Raw genomic sequence first — 16,572 nt, forward strand, 5'->3', positions numbered from 1 at the left:
ATTTGCATCCAGGGCTGAATCTTCCCATTCCAATGGCTTCCAAACACACATTCCCCATCTGTCCAACCTATGCAGAGGGCTGTAACTCCAGCTTCTTCCCAGGTATCTTATTCTGGAGCCTTCTGTCTCTGGCTCCACTCCAGCAATGCCTTCCTGAGTCTCCCCTTCACCATACCATTTGCACACCTTTCATTTTTCCTGTTTGACTGTTATTTTCTATATCCATGCCTTCCTGAGTTTTGGTTTATGCTATTATAGTGATCCACATATTCTAGTAGCTTCTTGAGAAGGGTCCACAGGTAGGGAACTTTCTGAAACTGCGTTATCTACAAATGTCTCTGTTCTGCTTCACACTTGCTTGACAGTTTGGCAGTCAGATTTGAAATCATTTTTCTTCAGAATTCTGAAGGCATTACTCTATGCTCTTTGGTACCTAAAAAATTTGGTATAAGAAGCCTGCTGCAGTCCTGAAGGCAATTCTTTGCATATCAATTGCTTTTCCTGTAACCTTTTACTACTGTGACAGGCCATAGTAACATGCACATGGAGAAAAAGTGGGGACCTGGGTGATCTATTCACTTTTTTATAGACTTTCAGCCAATCCTTCCTCCCTTTGACCTCACACCTGTTCCTTCTTGCCTGTTTACCTGTGTCCTCCAACTATCTTTCTGGAATTTCTTCCTGTGAACTAGCTTGCTACTCTTTTTTATTCTCAGCTTCAGGTACTCTTGTTTCAACTGCCACCACATGGCTAAGTCAGTTAGCAGCTGTCCACATTTTTATTTTCCAAAATTTTGCAAACATGCTATAGTCGCCTATTCTTCTGTTCCTGCTGTGGCTTCAGTGTTTGTGTCCCCTCTAAATTTCATATTGAGACTTAATCTGCAATGCATCCATACTAAGAGATGGGACCGTTAGGAGGTGATTAGGTCACTCTTTAAAAGGGATTAGTGTTCTTATAAAAAAGTCTCAGGGAGTATGTTGTTCCTTCTAACACATGAGGACACATTGTTTGCTGGTTCCTCACAGAAGGTGCCATCTATGAGCAATCTGCCCCTCATCAGATATCCATTCTGCAAGCATTTTAATCTCAGATTTCCCAGCCCCCAGAGCTGTAAGAAATAAATTTCTGTTTATAAAAATTGTTCACCTGCAAAAAACTGAAACTAGATCCATGTATATCACCCTATACCAATATTAACTCAAAATGGATCAAGGATCTTAATATCAGACCACAAACTCTAAAGTTGATACAGGAAAGAGTAGGAAATACTCTGGAGTTAGTAGGTATAGGTAAGAACTTTCTCAATGGAACCCCAGCAGCACAGCAACTAAGAGATAGCATAGGTAAATGGGACTTCATAAAACTAAAAAGCTTCTGCTCATCAAAAGAAATGGTCTCTAAACTGAAGAGAACACCCACAGAGTGGGAGAAAATATTTGCCAACTATACATCAGACAAAGGACTGATAACCAGAATATTATAAGGAACTTAAAAAACTAAATTCTCCCCAAACTAATGAACCAATAAAGAAATGGGCACGTGAACTAAAACAGAACTTTCTCAAAAAGAAGAAATTCAAATGGCCAAAAAACACATGAAAAAATGCTCGCCATCTCTCGCAATAAAGGAAATGCAAATTAAAACCACGCTAAGATTCCACCTCACCCCTGTTAGAATAGCCATCATTAGCAACACCACCACCAACAGATGTTGGCGAGGATGCGGGAAAAACACACTGCTGGTGGGAATGTAAACTAGTACAACCACTCTGGAAGAAAATTTGGAGGCTACTTAAAAAGCTAAACATCGATCTACCATTTGGTCCAGCAATACCACTCTTGGGGATATACCCAAAAGACTGTGACACAGGTTACTCCAGAGGCACCTGCACACCCATGTTTATTGCGGCACTATTCACAATAGCCAAGTTATGGAAACAGCCAAGATGCCCCACCACTGACGAATGGATTAAGAAAATGTGGTATCTATACACAATGGAATTTTATGCAGCCATGAAGAAGAACAAAATGTTATCATTTGCTGGTAAATGGATGGAATTGGAGAACATCATTCTGAGTGAGGTTAGCCTGGCTCAGAAGACCAAAAATCATATGTTCTCCCTCATATGTGGACATTAGATCAAGGGCAAACACAACAAGGGGATTGAACTTTGATCACAAGATAAAACCGAGTGCACACACAGGAGATATGAGGATAGGTAAGACACCTAAAAAATTAGCTAGCATTTGTTGCCCTCAACACAGAGAAACTAAAGCAGATACCTTAAAAGCAACTGAGGCCAATAGGAAAAGGGGACCAGGAACTAGAGAAAAGGTGAGATCAAAAAGAATTAACCTAGAAGGTAACACACATGCACAGGAAATTAATGTGAGTCAACTCCCTGTATACCTATCCTTATCTCAACCAGCAAAAACCCTTGTTCCTTCCTATTATGGCTTATACTCTCTCTTCAACAAAATTAGAGATAAGGGCAAAATAGTTTCTGCTGGGTATTAAAGGGGTGAGGGGGAGAGGGAGGGGGCAGAGTGGGTGGTAAGGGAGGGGGTGGGGGCAGGGGAGAGAAATGACCCAAGCCTTGTATGCACATATGAATAATAAAAAAATAAAAATAAAAATAAAATAAATAAAAAAAATAAAAATTGTTCCACTAAAATATTTTGTTATAGAAGCAGGAATGGACTGAGACAGTACAGTAAGCATGCCTTACTTACAGATTTGACCAAGTGCAGTTAAAAAAGAATTCCCATGTGCTCATTCTGCAGTTGGGTGGATGCAGATGCTCCTGCCAGTCCCACATCATCTCTCATGTTTAAGCGTTCACGGCTTCTTCTCAATGGCAGTCTCCTTGGACCACATACCTGGGGATACCAAGGGTCTACTGTAACTTTTTTTTTTTTGCTTAATAGAAAGCTGTTACTTTGGAGACATTCTGTGAAAGAACAAAGATAAATCCATACTTAAATTGCTGTATTTTAACTGGAAGTCTCCTACAATACTTGACAAGTCTCCATAATGCTACTTGTGTTATTACCATATTGAGTTTTACTTTTAATTTTTTGCATAATTGTTATCCATCTACTCATCTCATCACAGTTTTAAAAATTGCTTTTGATATAAACTTGCAAGCTTTGAATTGTACTAAGAAATTGGTATTACAAAGTTTTCTTCTCTGTTTTATATATAACTATAAGGGTTTTTTTTAAATACATTTTGTTTTTCATTTTTCTTTTGATGGAGTTCTTGCAGGTGTTGAGATTCTGTCTTCTGTTTGTTCTGTTCTGCTGGATTGGCCTTTTGTTTTCATATCCTGGGTCGTTTCCTCTTTAATGTTGTCTATTTTTGTCCTGAGTTCATTTATCTCTTATTAATTGTGTTCTTTGTTTCACTTTGGTGTTTATACAATGCTTCTATGGTTTATTTCTTCTTGTGCTTTCTCAAATTCTCTATTTTTGTTGTCTTGGAATTTCTTGAGTGTCTCCTGTACATTTTGGTTGACCATATCCAGTATCATCTCTATAAAATTCTCATTGAGTACCTGTAGTATTTCTTCTTTTAGATTATTCTTGTGGGCTTCATTGGGTTCTTTGGCTTAGTTTATCTTCATTTTGTTGGAGTCTGGATCTGAGTATCTGTTTTCTTCATTTCTCTCTGGTTTCTGTACTAATTTTTTGCTGTGGGGAAACTGGTTTCCCTGTTTTTTCTGTCTTCCCGTCATTGCCCTTGGTGTTGTTATTATCCCTGTACTGTGTGCAATTAAGTATTTTCTAGCTTGTAATAATAACAATGGTGATATTTAGAATGGAAGGGTGAGAGGAAAAGCAAAGCAAAGGGAAAGAAAAAGAGAGGAAAGCAAAGAAGGTAAAGAAAAAGGGAAAAACAAACAAGTAAAAAAAAACAACAAAAAAGTTTCAAAGATATAAACAGGGAGAGATAGTGTACTAATAAACAGTAAGCTAAACACGCATTAGAGAGACAGAGAGGATTGAAAAATAAAAAAAAAATTTTTTAAATCTCCAAGTTCAAATGCAATAAACTTTCAGTCTTAAAAATTTTGGTGTTCGTCCCTCAGTCTCCAATCCTGGAGATAGTGTCTCAGAAGTAGTTCTGTCGTTGTTTCATGAAAGGGGAAAAAAACAAAAAAAACCCAAAAATACAAAACACCACAAAGTGTCCCAAGTTCAAATGCAATACAGTTTCAGTAAGTCTTTCAGCATGCAGGTGTAGTTCGGTTGTTGTCTCATCAAAGGAAGAGAGAAAAAAAAGAGTCTGGAGACAGGTCTGTGAATGGCTATCTGAGGCTGCAGCTCACCTGCCCGCTGCTGTCAGCCTGCTGTTACTGGAGGCTTTATTTATGCAGATCTCAGGAGTGAGCTTAACACTTACCTGGCCCCTCAGGCTTTGTTTATTTAGAGTTCTCCTGGGCATGACCACCACTGTTACAAGCTTTTCCCCTTTCTAAGCACACTGGGGAGGTGATGCTACACCCACTTTCTCAGGCCGGTGAATTTATTTACAGTTCATGTGGGGAGTGGGCCTTCCCCCCTCTCCTGTGGAGTTTTCCTCCCACTGCTGCTTTTACAAGCTTTCCTGCTCCTGGTTCCTGGGCAGGTGCTACCGCTCCTGCCTTCTCCGGCCAGCTTGTTTATTTACAGTTCCATGAGGAACTGCCCCTCCCCCCCCCTTGGCACTCAGGGCGCCCTGCCCTCTTTGCTACGTGTCTTTTTTGTTGTTGTTGTTTATTCAGTTTTTTCTTTTTTCCCTGGGTGGGGGTTGGTCTGTCCAGGGGGCTATGATGATCTGGCCCAGGGTTGTCTGTGGGAGTACTGTGTGCCGCTTTGCTCACCTTGTGGTCTGCGTCTTCCCCAGCTGTCTGGGAGCTGGCATCTGGCTGCGTGGGAGCCTTCCTGGTTTCTCCATTTAACATGAAGTGGAGATGCTATGCGCAGGCTGGAGGTGTGGAGGAGTCAAAGTTTTGCCTCTTCTCAGTGTTTTTTTCCTGTAAGGTGTATCTCCAGCATCTCTCCAAGATTTTACTTTAGGAGGCACGCTTTCTGCTTCCACCCTCTAGTCACCATCTTGGAATCGGCTCTTTTTAGCTCCTTCGCTGGCTTTGCCAAAAAATGTTAATAGTATTTTCAGAAGACCTCTGGCCTTGTGTTTCTTTATGGAAGAATCCAAGCAGAACGCTTTTATTGAGCTGTTAACTATTTGAAGTAGGGGGCTGCCAATGTCCAACTATGTGCTTTAGCAGTCCACCTGCCTCATGTTACACTGCAACCAGATTTACAAGTAGGAACCAGAATGATAAACATAAAGCTGATGTTCAAGCAATACATTTATAGCTTGGTCATGTTTGGAACATTCATTTCCTGCTTCTGACGCGTCCAGGTGACCTCCCTATGGTCCTGCAGTCAGAAGATTTCACACTGCTGCTGGAGTGTGGCCTGAGCAATGTCCCACCAAAGGAGCATGGCACATTATCAGTAAGCTCTATTTTTAAGGAATTTGATTTCATTTAATTTGTTGGTTTAAAGTTGTTTATCAGATTTCCTCACCATCCTTTTAATGCCTTTAAGATTTATAATAAATAACATCCCATACTTCATTCCTAATATGGGTAATTTGTACTTTACCTTTTTTTTTTCCCTATAGTTTTGCTAGGGGGTTTAACTTTATTAATCTCAAAGAGCCAGCTTTACCTTCCCTTCTCTCCTTCCTTTTTTGGAGGTTTTGGGGTTTGAAATCAGGGTTTGGAGCTTTCTAGGTAAGTGCTCTACCACTTGAGCCATGCCTCTAGCTCTTCTTGCTTTAGTTATTTTTCAGGTAAGGTCTCTTACTTTTTTGCTTGGGCTGGCCTCAGACCACAATCATGCATAGCTGGGATTACAGAGGTGAACCACCATGCTGAGCTTTGGCTTTCTTAACTCTATGGTTTATTTATTTTCCATATCATGATGCTTTCTTTTATCTTTAGTATTTCTTTCTTCTGGACTGGTGAAGTAGCTCAAGTGGTAGGGCACCTGCCTAGCAAGTGTGAGGCCCTGAGTTCAAACCTCAGTGCCACAAAAATTTTTTTGCCTTTCTTCTTACTTCTTTTTGAGGTAAGGTCTTGCTGTATAGCCTAGGCTGGCATGGAACTCATGATCCTTCTGCTTCAGCCTCCTGAACGTGTGTACCGCCATGTCTGGATAGATTTAATAGATTTTAATTTTTTCCTCTAGCTTCTTTCTTTCAAATATATAAATACTTAAAGCTACAAAAAAATTTAGGAAGCACTAGTCTACTGATTTAGTTTTTTACTAGTTCATTTTTCTGGGTTATCCAACCTTGAAAGAAATTTCTTTGCTTAGGGGAAATTGTCTAGGAGACTCAGTACTATCCATGAAGGGAGTATGCACAGGAATCTAAAGAATGATTACAAGATGTGAGTATGGTGGCTCATGCCTATAATCACAGTTACTGGCAAGGCAGAGATTAGGAGGATCACAGTTTGAGTTCAGCCTAGGTAAAAAAGTTAGCTAGACCCCCCCAACTCAGTAAGATGGGCATGGTGGTGTGCTCCTGTCATCCCAGCTGTGTTGAAGCTGTAGGTAGGAGGGCCTATTTTGCCACAGACAAAAACATAAGACCCTACCTGAAAAGCAACTTAAGGGTTGGAGGTGTGGCTCCACAGGTAGACCAGCCTAGCAAGTGTGAGGTCCTGAGTTCAAACCTCAATACTATCCCCCCAAAATGACTATAAGGATATAAAAAGTCTAACATTGCTGTTATATAACTTGATTTTTCACTCTATTTCAAATTGGGTATCCTGTGCTTATTCTAAAGATGCTTGAATGTTAAGAACCCTCAGTTCCTGTTTTGAATGCTGTGTTGTAATTACCAGTGACTCATTCATTTGTATTCAAGATTTTGGATGTAAGTGAAAGTTAAATATGACTTCAGTTAATTTTAATGCTTTAGCTATATCATACCAACTGTATCACTGGCACACTCTCCACATGAAATCTTCATTTGTTACTAAGTATTTATATTAACTCAATGAGTCATTTTTCTTTAGTCCTTGCTTATATTACCTTTTTGTATTTATCCTTTGAGAATGTCTCACCTTTTTAATAATTCATTTTGTATCTGATTTTTATTTTTATTTATTTATTTTCTTTTATTATTCATATGTGCATACAAGGCTTGGGTCATTTCTCCCCCCTGCCCCCACCCCCTCCCTTACCACCCACTCCGCCCCCTCCCTCTCCCCCCAACCCCCTCAATACCCAGCAGAAACTATTTTGCCCTTATTTCTAATTTTGTTGTAGAGAGAGTATAAGCAATAACAGGAAGGGACAAGGGTTTTTGCTGGTTGAGATAAGGATAGCTATACAGGGCATTGACTCACATTGATTTCCTGTGCATGTGTGTTACCTTCTAGGTTAATTCTTCTTGAACTAACCTTTTCTCTAGTACCTGTTCCCCTTTTCCTATTGGCCTCAGTTGCTTTAAGGTATCTGCTTTAGTTTCTCTGTGTTGAGGGCAACAAATGCTAGCTAGTTTTTTAGGTGTCTTACCTATCCTCATCCCTCCCTTGTGTGCTCTCGCTTTATCATGTGCTCAAAGTCCAATCCCCTTGTTGTGTTTGCCCTTGATCTAATGTCCACATATGAGGGAGAACATATGATTTTTGGTCTTTTGGGCCAGGCTAACCTCACTCAGAATGATGTTCTCCAATTCCATCCATTTACCAGCGAATGTGTATCTGATTTGTAAATACTGAAAAGGGTTATTGAATATAGATTACTTTCTTTATATTTACTTTGAATAATACAAATTGATTTCTATCATAAAATTCCTTTAAGAGATTTAAATTTTTTTTTTTTTTTTTGATACTTGAGGTAGAAGTCAGGGCCTTGCATGTGCACTTGCAAGGCAGATGTTCTACCACTTGAGCCACGCACCTTGCTCTCTTTTGGTTTGCTTATTTACTTTAGAAAAGTAGTAATGATTATTGTCAATACAAGGAATATAACAAAAACACAAATTAATTTTCCTGACAATTTTAGACTCCAGGGCTTCTCTATGAGAAAGTCAGCTCTTATGAAAACAAAATACATCTAAAACAAAAACAGCAAGAATTTGAGACACTGTTCAAGACAGTGAACATGCACACAGAAAAGAGAAAGACAAAGGCAGTTTCTGTATTTCCTTTCCTCAACAAGATGTGTTGCATAAAGGTGAGGCTCATTTTGGTGAAAAATACTTCACTACAGAGAAATATTGAATTCCCTCCACCACCACCAAAAAAAAGTTTCAAGGCCTGACCTGAACAAAGAAATCAAAATTAGGTGACACGAATTACACATGAACCTCAAGTATACTTGCCATCTTCTTTACTCTAAAAAAAGCTTAACATCCGGGGGCTGGAGATGTAGCTCAGTGATACAGCATTTGCCTACCGTGAGCAAGACTCTGGGGTCAATCTCCAGCACCACCACAAAAGAAAAACAAGATGGTTTAGCATGTTTTTCAATATTAAATCAGTATACTCAATTTTCTGCATTAGGAAGTTTTCCAACCAAACTGACATTAAAACTAATTTCACTTTAAAGTACAAGAAAGGATATGCAAGACTAGTATTTGTGACATATAAAAACAGCATTCCTCCAACATCGGTGGGCCAAGAGGTAGCAAGAGGCGTGGAAAACCGGCTGCAGGACGAAGTGATCCATTACATCAACCGAAAAGCAAGGAGCCTCTGCTTTAAGACTAGGAAGAGGGGTCCCTACCAAGTCTGGCTGTTAACTGGACTCAGATCGCTGGTCTCAGAACCCTAACTTGACAAGCTGCATCCCAGCTCTTGCACAGTCGAGAGGGCCAAAGTTGTCCAAACTCATGGGTGGGCCTCCTCCACGCTCACACTGATCATGGCAAAAGAAACAAGAAGCCTAGGTTTTGGAATAGACATTATTTACCTAGTTAAGCGAAGTAAGATCAACATTCTCTTTTTTTAAAAAAAAAAAAATTTGTTTTATATTTTTGGTAGTACTGGAGTTTGAACACAGGGCCTTATGCTTACAGGAGTTCTGTCACTTGAGCCATGTCCCTAGCCCTAAGGATAGAAGTTCTTGTCTAGGGCAAATAATACAAAAATAGGTCAGGAGATCCCCCAAGCATTACTGCTGATATTTTTTTAGTTTTACTTTAGAGCAGCACAAAATTCTCTCTTCCACACAAGGACAAACTTTACACAAATGTTGCTCAAAACCAGTTATGTCTCTAGCTCTAGCCCCAGTTTAACAGGCTTTAAAAAAAAACAAAAACAAAAACATACCATGACAGAGCCAAAGCAAAGTAAAAGAATTCCTAGGATGGAAAGCACTCTAGAAGCCAGTGGGTGTATGTTTAAGTTATGGGGTTTGAGATTACAGGTCTGCAATGCTTGTTTCTTCCCTTCTATCACTGGGACATCTATCTTGGGCAGCTTGAAGGTTTCTGGATCTTCAGCCATTCAGGTGCCCTAAGCATGGATCAGCTCCACGGGACAGGGCTTCTGGGCTCCTTTGTAGACCTTGCTGGCAAAACCCCCAGAATCTGCCTTTTGGAGTGTCTTGGTCCAAAGACACTTCATTTATCTCATGAGTTTCTCTCCTATCTGGTGGAGTAACTCCAGTGGCTCAAGCAGTAAAGCACCTACCTAGCAAGTGTGAGGCCCTGAGTTCAAACCCTAGTACCACTAAAAAACAAATAGCAACAAAAAAACCCCCAAACTTCTGTAAAGAGTTTCTGTCTTTATCCCCACTTCCAGGATTCATGGTGCTAGGATTTGGATCCTAGCTGTGGAAGAACCAGAGGTGAAGCAGCGTCTGAGCTTCTGCTTGGGGGAAGAGTGAGGGGTGCCCCTGTGGTGGACTAGGCTGATGCAGACTGCTTCTCTTCTCGTTTACTCTCCACTCTGCAGCTTTAGTGTGAGGAGTGTTTCTGCCACTTGGAGGTACTTGGTCTTCTCAGTGGTGAGGAGCTTGGGGGTGTGCATCTCTCAGGTCTGCCTCTTGCTCAAGATGCTGGATGCTCTCCTGGGTCTGTTTTGCGATCAGAGAGAATTCATGACCTTGGTACCTTTCGCCTTTACCACTAGGACGTTATTGGTAAAGTCATGGCCACTGACAGGGTCACAGCTGGGGGCGGTTGTGGGAGTGGGGGGATACACTGGCCTCTTCCTTCTTTGCTTTTTGGCTAGATGCTGATACTTGTGCCTGGGAATGCTGCCCATGTCAGCTGAGGGAGGAGTCATGGCACAGGGTCTTCAAGGGCACCATGGTAGCTGAATGCCCACCAGCACATTCAGATGGGCAGGGGACAATTTTCCCAGAGGCTCTTGGGTCTAGTGGATGCTAATGAGAAAGTGTGCAGCTACAGATCAGCAAAACCCCCAGGAAGAGTCCGTCCCGAAGTTCTGATCTCCTGCTGCCACCCAGCAGCCTACTGCCTGAAATCTGCTACTAAAGAGGCTCAGAGAACCCAAGACTCTGGAAATGCTGTGCACAGTCCACACCATCACAAGAGGGACAGCAACACCAATGGTCCATGTCAATGACCGAGAAGCACTGGCCTGCTTTGGTTGTTTTTGAGATAGGGCCTTGAGGTTTTAACATGGATTGGCTGGACCATAAATCTCCTACTTACACTTCTATAGCTGGGATGACAGGTGTATGACATCACTCCCACTTTTGTTTGTTTTTATTTTTGAGATGGGGTTTTATGAACTTTTTGCACTGGTTAGACTCAAACCACGATTCTCTTGCTCTCTGCCTCCTGAATAGTTGAGATTACAAGTGTGAGCCACCAGGCCCAGCTAAGAGACCTTTTAAAGGAATAATTGTGCTATAAAGTGGAGTAATTTTCAAATCAACCTCTAAAGATATTCCTAGTCAAATATAGTTACAATCAAGTGTATGATGGTATATCTTAGAGTAACAATATTTATTTTTCCTAATTCATGTTTGTTTCTAATATATATAATATATATATATATATATTATATATTTTTTGGTGGTATTGAACTCAAGGTATCTGAGTTCACTTGCTAGGCAGGCACGCTACCACTTGAGCCACTCCGCCAGTCCTTTTTTGTGGTGTTGGGTATTTTTTGAGATAGGATCTCTATATGCCTGAACTGGCTTCAAACTGCAATCCACCTTCGTAGCTACAATTACAGGCATAAGCTACAGTTGCTGGGCCTAATTATTATTATTTATTTATTTATTTTGAGACAAAGCTTCACCATGTTCCCAGGTAGGTCTTGAACTACTAGGCTCAAGTGATCCTCCTGCCTCAGTCTCTTGAATAGCTGGATCTACAGACACACACTACCATACCTAGCTTTAATTTGTCCTTTAAAACACAGCTAACAAGGGTCTCTCAAATTAAGTCTGCAAATAGAAACAATCTAGTACATTCTAGCCTAAAGTTAGTTTTGGAGGGAGGCTTTTTATGTCTTCCCCCCGCCCCGCCCCTGTGTTGAGAATTGAATGCATGACAAGGTAAACACCCTACAACTGAGCTACACCCCCAGATTCAGGGTTTGATGGGTTTTTTTTTCTTCCTTTTTTGTGGTACTGGGGTTTGAATCAGGGGCTTGTGCTTGCTAGGCAGGCACTCCACCACTTGAGCCACTCTTCTAGCCCTACTTTTGTTTTATAAATACTAAATGGAAAGGTACTTTATTTCATTAGCCAAGAGATGACACAGTTCAAAGACATGAAATGTGCCTCCATACAAATGTCTTTTGCTTTTACCAATCTTATTTGTAAAAAAAAAAAACAAAAAAACCCACTAAGAATCTTTTCTCATTTCAGGATCTAATTTTTGAAAACATCAACATTTGGGTATAAGACAAATTTATACAAATAAACACTTAAAAAATATAATATGGATGTATTATTTTTCTCATACAATATCAGATATTAATTTGTATGGATTATCTTGTTAAAATAACAAAAATCTGAAAATCAGCACAATACTTCATTTATTTATTGTATAAGTTTGGCAAACAGCACAAAAATCCAGCAACATTTTAAACATGTAAAAAAGTCAAATGTTAAACAGTACTGGGTATTTTTTTAACATTATTAGAAATAAGGAGTACACATTTAAGATTTTGCAAAGCTAGCAAAATGAGACTGCTTGGTTTATGAACATATATCACAAAAACATACATTAAAAATTATAATTTATCTTTACAAAAATCACAGCCAAGCAACAAAACAAAGAACGTTAAGAACGAAGGTGGAGCATATGTTTATCACATATTATATCTTATACATGGGAGTGCTACATCTTGTACCCTGAAATGCCATGTGCAGAGAGCCAAGCAGAGTAAATTGAGGCTCACCACTGAGGTTAGGAATTATTTGAGGGTAGTAATACTCAATTAAAACTTTCTATATAGCAATTCCTACATCATAACAATCTCCTCTATATCTGAGAAGCTGAGAGTTCTTTATTGGCAGTATAAAATTTCTGAACGGTATCAAAATTCTGGTAAAACACAAACTGAAGGCATTTTCTAATATATGCAGATGTTATACAGGCATCAATGAATGTGGAGGAAAACATATTTCACAATAAATTTCTTCTGAGCTTTATCAAACCAAACAGTTCAATTAATTATAAGGCAAGAGAAAAATAACCCTCTATAACAGATTTGTGGGTCTTAAGAAGCAAATATAGGATTTCAATCTTAGGAAAAAACTCCCTACATGAGGGCTCTGAAACAGTTGGCAATGAAAAGAGCATCTAGAAATTAACTAACATCTTGACATTCGGACATTGGTTCAAAAGCCTGACAAACAATCTGTTGGTATATATTATTAAATTAACTTTTTGGAATCAGCACCAGTCCCCAAAACCTCAAATTATAATATTTAATCTTCATTAAAATACATCCTTTTTGTGCTATATGTACACAACTATAATCAGGTTAAAGAAAGCTGAATTAATTCAACTTATTATATATTTTTGTATATACTGCGTAGCAACTTAAATTTCTTTTTATTTACTTGTGCTTCTGTTTTGGGGCACTTTGATTGAAGAGAAATTCATTTCACAGGATTACATCTTGCTAAAACATTCCTTAGCATTGGTCCACACTTGAATTCCCTAAAAACAAAAACAACTGTAAAATGTGATTCTGTATGACAGAACTTTAACCAAAATTATAGCAAATGGGGAAAACTGAAAGCATTTCCTTTAAAATCAGGACTGAAACAAAGGTATCCACTCTTACCGGTCTAATTCAATATAGTGCTTGAAATATTAGAGCAATAAAACAAGAGAAAAATATAAAAGACATAGAAATAGAAAATGAAGAAGTCAAATTATCCCTATTTGTAGATGGTATGATTCTGTACTTAAAATACCCTAAACTCCACCAGAAAACTCTTTGATCTGGTAAAAAAAAAAAAAAAAAAAAAAAAAACCTTCAACAAAGTAACAGGGTACAAAATCAACACATAAAAATCAGCTTTATTTCTTTTTGATGGTACAGGGACTGAACTCAGGGCCTCCCACTTTGAAAGTCAGTAGCTTTTCTATATACCAATAATGAATACGTTAACAAAGAAATAAGGAAAACAATCCCATTCACTATAGCCTTAAAAAAAACAAAATAAAACAAAACAAGACCTAGGAATAAACCTCTAGGTCATAGAGGAGGAAGACCTCTATGATGAAAACTATGAAACACTGAATAAAGAAACTGGAGACGACACTAGAAGATAGACCTCCCTTGTTCATGGATCAGAATTAATATGGTGAAAATGGCTGTATTATCAAAAGCAATCTACAGATTCGATGTAATCTCCATCAGAATTCCATAGACATTCTTTATTTAAATAGAAAAAACAATTCTAAACTTCATATGGAAGCACAAAAGACTGTAATTAGCCAAAGCAATCTTGAGCAAAAGGAATAATGTTGGAGGAGTCACAAAACCTGACTTCAGCTATTGTTCTGACAAAGGTGCGAAAAATGTACATTAGAAAAAAGACAGCCTCTTCAACAAATGGTGCTGGGAAAAACTGGATAACCACATGTAGGAGACTGAAACTAGATCCTTATCTCTCACTGTGTACAAAAATCTATTTAAAATGGATAAAAGGCCTTAATATAAGACCCAAAGCTTTTAAACTACTTCAGGAAAACACTACAAGATACAGGTATAGGTAACAACTTTCTGAATAGGATTTCAATAACTCAGGAATAATCATAAGAATTGACAAACTGGATTTCATCAAATTAAAAAGCTTCTGCATAGCAAAGGCATTAATTACCAGAGTGATGAGGCCACCTACAGAATGGGAGAAAAATCTTTGCCAGCTATTCATTCAACAGGGGATTAATGTCCAGAATGTATAAAAAGTTCAAAAAATTAAAACACCAAAAGAACAAATTAGTCAATCAATAAATGGGCAAATTAATTGGACATTTCTCAAAAGAGTAAAAATGACCAATAAATACATGAAAAAATGTCCAACCTCCTTAGCCATCAGGTGAAATGCAAATCAAAACTACATTGAGATTCCATCTCACCGTAGTCATAATGGCTATCATAAAAAAAAAAAACCAACAACAAATGCTGACCAGAATCTGGAGGAAAAGGAACCCTTATATACAGAATGTAAGTTAGTCCAGCCACTATGGAAATCAGAATGGAAATTCCTCAAAAAAACTAAAATGGAATTACCATATGATCCAGCTATAACCATTCCTGAATATATATGTGAAGGAATCACCCATGCTTACTGCAACACTATTCACAATAGCCAAGTTATGGAATCAAGAGAGTCTATCAACAGATGAACAGAGGTATACATACACAATGGAGTATTATTCACCCATAAAGAATGAAGTTATATCATTTGCAGGAAAATGGATACAACTGGAGCTCATCCAAGCCAGATTCAGAAAGACAAAATATTGTATGCTTTTTCTCATACACAGAAAGCACATTACCATAAAAGGGAGACTATTTGGGAAAAGGAATGGGACCAGTGGGAAGCGAGCAAGAGAGGAAAATGGGGGGATGAATATGATTAAAGCACATTATATACATGGAAATGTCATAATGAAACTCAGGATTTTGTACAATTAATATATGCTAATAAAAAGAAAATTTTCATTATATAAAAAAAGTGTATCCATATTTATGAGGCTTCAAACAACAGAAATTCTTTTAGTCTCCTTCCTCTCTAATGGGATACAAAAAGGAGGTAAATATAAATAAAAAACAAAAATCCTTTAAAATGTCTCAGATTGGCTAGATAAATAGTATCTAGAGCTATGCATGTGGTGCACACCTGCAATCCCAGCACTGAGGAGGCTGAGGCAGGAGGGATCAAGAGTTTGAGGCCAACCTGGGCTACAACACATACAAATGTCTCAAACATACAAATAAAGAAACAAATGCAGTATCTAATAGTGTTCACTGTTTGAATGAAATAATTCTTGCCAAGTACAGTGGTTCACACCTGTAACCCTAGCTACCTGGGAGGTGGAGATAAGGAGGATCACAGTATGAAGCCATCTTGTGCAAAAGATTTCATGGGACCCCAATCTCAACTGATAAGCTGGGCATGGTGGTGCACGCCTGCCATCCCACCTTTCCAGGAAGAATAAATAGGAGGATTGCAGTCCAGGCTGGGCTAGGCATAAACACGAGACTCTATCTTAAAAATAACCAAAGCAAAAAGAGTTGGGAGTGTGGGTTAAGTGGGTAGAGTGCCTACCTAGCAGGTGCGAGGCCCAGAATTCAAGTCCTGGTACTGCCAAAAAAAGAAAAATAAATAAAAACAGGAAAAGAGATAGATGTCATGTACTATCATCATAAGATGTTCATGAGACATCAAACTAGAGACTATACACCAGTGCATACAATATAACCCTGATTTGTGGAGAAGAGAAATGTATTTTCTAAATGATTATATATACAAAAAATATGGAAGGATCCACATGAAAGTATAAAAGTAGGATATATTTAGAAAGGATATGGGGGAGGAGGAGAAAGTTTTACTAAATATGTTTCCAAGTTATTCAAATTTTTTGCATTGGGCACATGTGTTATTTTTTATAATAATAACTACAAAGATAAGTTAACTGGAAGAGCAATCCAATATTTTTTAAAAGCTTTAACCTATATGATTCAATAAATAAGATAATTCATTATCAAAAAGATAAGCATTCAAAAGTCTATTTACTTTTAAAATGCTTTGTTACTTATGTTTTTGTTTATTACTACTGTAATTTAGTCAATTATATTCAAGTAACACTTTTATTTAACACTTTGAATTGCTGACATCAAAATGAAGCCTGATATATTTTCAGTTAATATTTAATTAAAATATAGAAAATACATTCATATTTATCCAAGAAACTAGTGACATTTAATTTTAAGCCTCCAAAGAAAAGGAATATGTCAGGCACTGGATGTGGAGGTACATGCCTGTAATCCCAGTATTCAGCAGGCAAAGGAAGGAAGATCAAAAGAGTTCTAAGGCTACCCT

The 16,572-nt window shown here is 38.4% G+C and overlaps 1 protein-coding gene and 2 pseudogenes across 3 annotated transcripts in view; all 3 read right to left on the bottom strand.

The window, feature by feature from the left end:
* Window positions 1-7,302: 7,302 nt before the first annotated feature.
* On the bottom strand, window positions 7,303-10,729 carry LOC141423457 (putative monooxygenase p33MONOX pseudogene; annotated as a pseudogene).
* LOC109699479 (putative monooxygenase p33MONOX pseudogene) lies at window positions 9,394-9,655 on the bottom strand (annotated as a pseudogene).
* A 1,291-nt stretch (window positions 10,730-12,020) lies between the features above and the next one.
* Window positions 12,021-16,572, bottom strand: part of Snx4 (sorting nexin 4) — a 59,524-nt gene continuing 54,972 nt past the window's right edge. For 2 of the 3 annotated variants that reach the window (XM_020184184.2, XM_074073355.1), the window contains one exon: window positions 12,021-13,171. In XM_020184184.2, coding sequence (XP_020039773.1) covers window positions 13,124-13,171 — 48 coding nt within the window. In that variant the 3' untranslated portion in view covers window positions 12,021-13,123. Of the gene's footprint in view, window positions 13,172-15,798; window positions 15,835-16,572 lie in introns of all 3 variants that reach the window. The other variant, XM_074073354.1, reaches the window with a different exon arrangement.

The sequence above is a fragment of the Castor canadensis genome, chromosome 5, assembly GCF_047511655.1.
Source record: "Castor canadensis chromosome 5, mCasCan1.hap1v2, whole genome shotgun sequence".
NCBI lineage: Eukaryota > Metazoa > Chordata > Mammalia > Rodentia > Castoridae > Castor > Castor canadensis.